At 42.7% G+C, this 5000-nt stretch overlaps 1 protein-coding gene across 1 annotated transcript; it reads right to left on the bottom strand.

The window, feature by feature from the left end:
* Positions 1 to 3670: 3670 nt before the first annotated feature.
* Positions 3671 to 4836, bottom strand: LOC119569757 (cytochrome P450 2L1-like; the record flags this gene model as incomplete). Its single annotated transcript, XM_037917782.1, is given in 3 exon segments — positions 3671 to 4259; positions 4379 to 4522; positions 4720 to 4836. Coding segments are annotated over 3 exon segments (448 nt in total), but the record flags the coding sequence as incomplete, so codon positions are not given.
* Positions 4837 to 5000: the final 164 nt, after the last annotated feature.

Raw genomic sequence — 5000 nt, 5'->3', positions numbered from 1 at the left:
AACGACTACTCCGGATCTGAAAACCTCCATAATAATTTTCTTATGACTTCTGGCTCCAGACCTGGTCTTCTCTATGGACTCCCCAAAGTTCATAAACCTAACATTCCCCTAAGGCCCATTATTTCTTCGATTGGTACAAAATTCTTGGTTCCTATCATATACCCTCTAACTACCAATCAGTACACAATTGAAAATTCTACTACCTTTATACAGACTCATGTGTGCATACATACATTTATGTATGTGTATCTATGAACATTAGAAAAGCAGAGGGACCCTTTCAATATACTCAGTCCAACGTTCATGAACCCCAACATGATCTGAGATGATCCGTCCATCCACTGATCGGACTGTAGTCATCTGCGAGGAGGGCTTAGGATCCAGCTTTCTCAGGGCTTGGTAGGCAGGCAAGGCAAGAAATGGCCTTCAACCTCCTCAGCAAGATTCCTGATGAACTGTTCCTTGTCCCTTCTCAGCAGTATCCGAGCCCTACGCACCAAGGAGCAACGCAAGACTTGATTGCCATTCAGCCGAGCCATGCGACATGCTTCAGTGGCCTCCAGTGTCTCTAGGGAGATGAATTTCTGCCTTGCCCTCGGGCGTACGCCAATGGACGCTTGGGCTGCTTAGAGTGTTTTGCAATTGAAGAACTCCCACAGAGCAATTGGGTCTGTCAGGTTGTCAAGTTCTGTGAATCGGTTAGAAACTGCCATGATGAACCCACGGGCAAACTCCCCCTCCGTTAGTCTGTCCAAGTGAAACATCTTAGAGTGGCCACCAGAGGGATGAGGAGTTTGAAGTGGGACCCGTAGGATAGCCACAACCAACCTATGATCAGTGCTACAGAACTCAGCACTCCGGTAAACTCTGCAGTTCTGGAGGATCCTCCATTGCGTGCTAAAAAGAATGTGGTTGACCTCATCAACTGGTGTCACCTCAACTACCGAGGACTGAAGTTGGCTTGAGATGGCTATGGCTACACCCTGGAGGTGGTGACCATCACTGCGGCCTGGACCAGTAGTAGGTGCACCACCCATACTGATCGTGCCGTACCAGGTCTTATCACCTCCGAGGGCAGCCACTTCAACTCCCAGTCACTCCAGTTCCCTCGATAGCAGAGGTTACCGCACATCCTGCCACAAGGACTGGATGTTCCAAGTACCCACCCAGAAAGCTTGCCTGAGGTTAAGCCTCGGGCAATCACTCCAGGTGGATGGCACCTCTGCCGCTCCCGCCGACGCTGTCCCAAATATAGAGGGTCAGTGAGCTGTGGGACACTCCCTTCTCCTTTGGGGTTCCCGAGGGCTTTGCCCAACAAGCTTCATGGTGGGCTGGCGCCTGCTGGGGCGCAGGCGGGACAAGTAACTCTCGTTCTCATCCTCCGCCCCGACATTTGCCCTCCCAATGGGACCCACAGCCTGCACCCCTCCCTCCAACATATCCTTTTATTTTGGTTGTTGCCAGAGAGCTTTCTAGGGGAAGGAGGACTGTCAAGGCCCACCTCCCCCAAGCCGCCCATCTACCCCAGTGAGGCTAGGGGGCAGGAATTATTGCCACACACCGGTGGGCCATAATTCCTCTGGGGGCCTCCTGCTGCTCCAAGATCCCCCACAGTTTAGCCTGGGGCTGCAAGGTGCCCAGTTACCATGGGTGGCCACAAGGAGGCACTGCAGAAGTCTCTGACGAAGAGGCTGTGACCTGGTAGGGGAGACTTATGCAGACTGCTCCCCTTTTCGCACTAGGCTAGCCAGTGGTGGCAGCTGCAAGCGAGAAGGCATGCTAGCACTTAACATTATCTAGGCTGCCACACCATAGCTTCACATTACCATGTGCATGAAGCATCCATCCATCGTATATATCAAACTGATATTTATTTTTTAGTTGTTTACATGTGTTTTATAGTCAGTACTGCCTCTCTGGTTTATGTTTTATCGTATAGCAAATGCTACATTGAACATATCTATATCAAACAGTATTAAAATAAACCTAGAGAGTGAGAGTATTTGTGTGTGTATGCGTGTTATGTGAGCATGTATATATGTTCAAATACATACAATAACCGTTGATATATTTATAGTTAAATAGGTATTTAGAGTCAGAAGTAATGTGATTGCAACTAACAGTTTCTTAGATAGACACTAAAATGATAATCATATTTATTTCTGTGCGCGTTTCTTTCCACATTTATTTTATCATCTTTACCCAGGGGATATTTGATAGCTTCTATTGAATGTTTTGTCATCTGCATTGCATGAAGAGTTACATGCCTTTCGGAATTATGGGTGGATTGCTCATGGCCAAAGGGGCAACCAATCTGCATTAGGTGATCCAGATCCGGATCCTGGATGAAACAGCTGTAAAACTCCCGAGTGTTGAGGCGCTTGCTGTAAGGTTTAATAAATCCTTTGACTCGACGTCTGGGAGGATATCATTCTAAATTTGTCAGTGATATGTCTAATCTTTAATTATTTTTATCATCTTTATTATCAAAACAAAAAAATGACTATTTCTATTGTAACTACTTGGGAACAACTTTATCCATTCAAATGAGACTGATTTCAGCAAGATTGCTAGACGAGATCGCTACCGCTGCACTACACAGCATACTAATACATGTGCATATACTCTAGCATGAGCAGTCTTCGCCAAGAAATGTTCTCCTTTGCGTTTTCCTGCATTATGAAAGCAAAATCAGAATTGGATGTTTCCGTGACATATTCTTGAAATTAAAGCTTATTGACTAATTCAATTCTTCCTCTTATTTCCTTGTATATGTTTATTTCTAAATGAACTAAAATTTACATATAGCACATCATATGTACAGTCAGAAAAAAAACTATCGTTACCCTTTACACCTTTACTTGTGGAATAGCAAAGCAAGCCAGTTAGCACCGCAATCACACGAATATAGCGATTGCGAAACAGTAATATCATTATGTATATGCTGGAGTCATTCAGAATTAATAAAACAAATTTTATCCGTATGCAAAGTAAAAAAAAAGTAATAGATAATATCGAGTGGTAACACGTGCACAGTCCAAAAAAGAAAAAAAAAGAAAAAAAGAAACAGGATAGAGTAGAGAGCAGCATAATTAAGAACCAAGCGATGGTGCTGACGGAGTATAATTTCCGTTGATGTTTATATTTTCTACAGTCTTTTAGAGCTCCAGAAGAGATAGATATGTTCAAAAGTTCAAAAAAACAATGTTGTATAAAGACTATCAATCTGTAAATGTCTACACAATTTATACCCTATTTGAATATGAAGAAATAGGGGCTGTATCAAAGTATAAATTTTCCTGCAGTCTATTTTTCTATGATTTCATGCCTATCCCTCCTGGGAAAGGAGAGACAAGTCGAATTAGTTTTCAGCCACATTGTTTATGTATGGGAACCATTTCGTTCTTTTTTTTCACAATGCCTATTCCAAAATGTTGTTATTTTTACATATGGGAAAAGGCAAAGTCTAGTATCTACCATTTCATCTTTTTCTAATTTATCTGTGCAAACCCTTCTGGAGGATAATGAAAATCAACTGTTAGCATAAATTTCTTCATAATGACATATATGTTCTGTAATATTAGTGTGTTTGATTAAAAGGAAAATACTACGCGCTCAGTTCCTCATTGACCACACGTAAAGGTAACGTTTTTTTTTCACTGTCCAACAACCTCAACCTATTCTGCTCTACTGAATGTGATTTTTTCTTATGTCAGTATAATAAATTAGAAAAATTATGAATGAGAATGCCCCACAGAATGTGATTTTTTCTTATGTCAGTATAATAAATTAGAAAATGAATGGATGACAATGAATATCTTCACAATACAAGAAATCACTGTGAAAGAAATTCTGTGATGTATTTGACCGGTTTAAATTGTATTGTGATGATATTCACTCTCATTCATACCTTTTCTACATTTGTTAACATCAGTACTTTTCATAATTATGATAATCTAGTACTAACACTAACACAAAATTCATAATGCTACTAACAGTGATTATGTTACACAGAAATATTGTAGTTTTACCTCAGAAAAGTCTGCTACAGAGATTCATATCCAGTAGGTTATCACTCTCTGATGCTAATGACAATATTTTGTTCTTTAGACAGACGTGCAGAGGGTTGCTTGGAGTTGGCTTCTAGGTCGACCTCGATGCCCGCTGGAGGAGAGAAAAGTGAAGTTCTGCAGAAGGGGCTGCCGAGAAGATGTACAGTTCCATCCTTGAAAGAGCCTCTCCAAGACAGCTCCTTCGTCCTGCGTTAGAAAATTTCTGATTATTATCACCTTTTCTGTTTCATTAACAGGTATCATGATTATAATCGCCATAGGGTATGAACTTGGCTAAAATAACGATGCCGGAGGATTTGGCTTACCTGAACCAAAGGGTATGAGTCCCTCCTTGGCGTTTTGACTTTCCCTTCTTGGTCGAGGAACCGCTCGGGTCGGAACTCCTGCGGTTCTTCCCAGTAGCGTGAGTCCATGTGGCATATTCCCGAGCACCCGAACACCCACGACCCCTGAGGTACAGTGCATTTTGGTAATGGATTTATTTATGGCATTCTGTAGCATTAAAAAAAACAAACAAACATTCTCAGCCCAGCCACAATCAGACCTACAACGAAATGACATGGTATGCTGGCCCATGCAATTCACCACTGCAAGATTAAGCATTTAGGGAAGAACGTCGGGTAAGAAGGGTGAGGCAGATACTTGCCTTCGGAATGAAGTAGCCTGCCAGGTAAGTATCAGTCTGAGCTGCGCGTTGGACTCCGTGTGAATCATGGACGACGCACGAAGAACCTCCTGGATCGTCGCTTCGAGTAATGGCAGCCTGGAAAGGGGATATTGCTCCAACACATCAAGTCCCAAACATTTGAGACTAGATGGTTCGCTGGCAAGACAGGTGAACTACACTTTTGCAAGCGAACCTATGCGTGGTGTTCGGGGACCTGGCAGAAGGTAAAGGGTCCTTAGCGCGCGACATCAATGTCTGTT

The sequence above is a fragment of the Penaeus monodon genome, unplaced genomic scaffold, assembly GCF_015228065.2.
Source record: "Penaeus monodon isolate SGIC_2016 unplaced genomic scaffold, NSTDA_Pmon_1 PmonScaffold_18456, whole genome shotgun sequence".
NCBI lineage: Eukaryota > Metazoa > Arthropoda > Malacostraca > Decapoda > Penaeidae > Penaeus > Penaeus monodon.
This window is presented reverse-complemented; position numbering and strand designations above follow the sequence as displayed.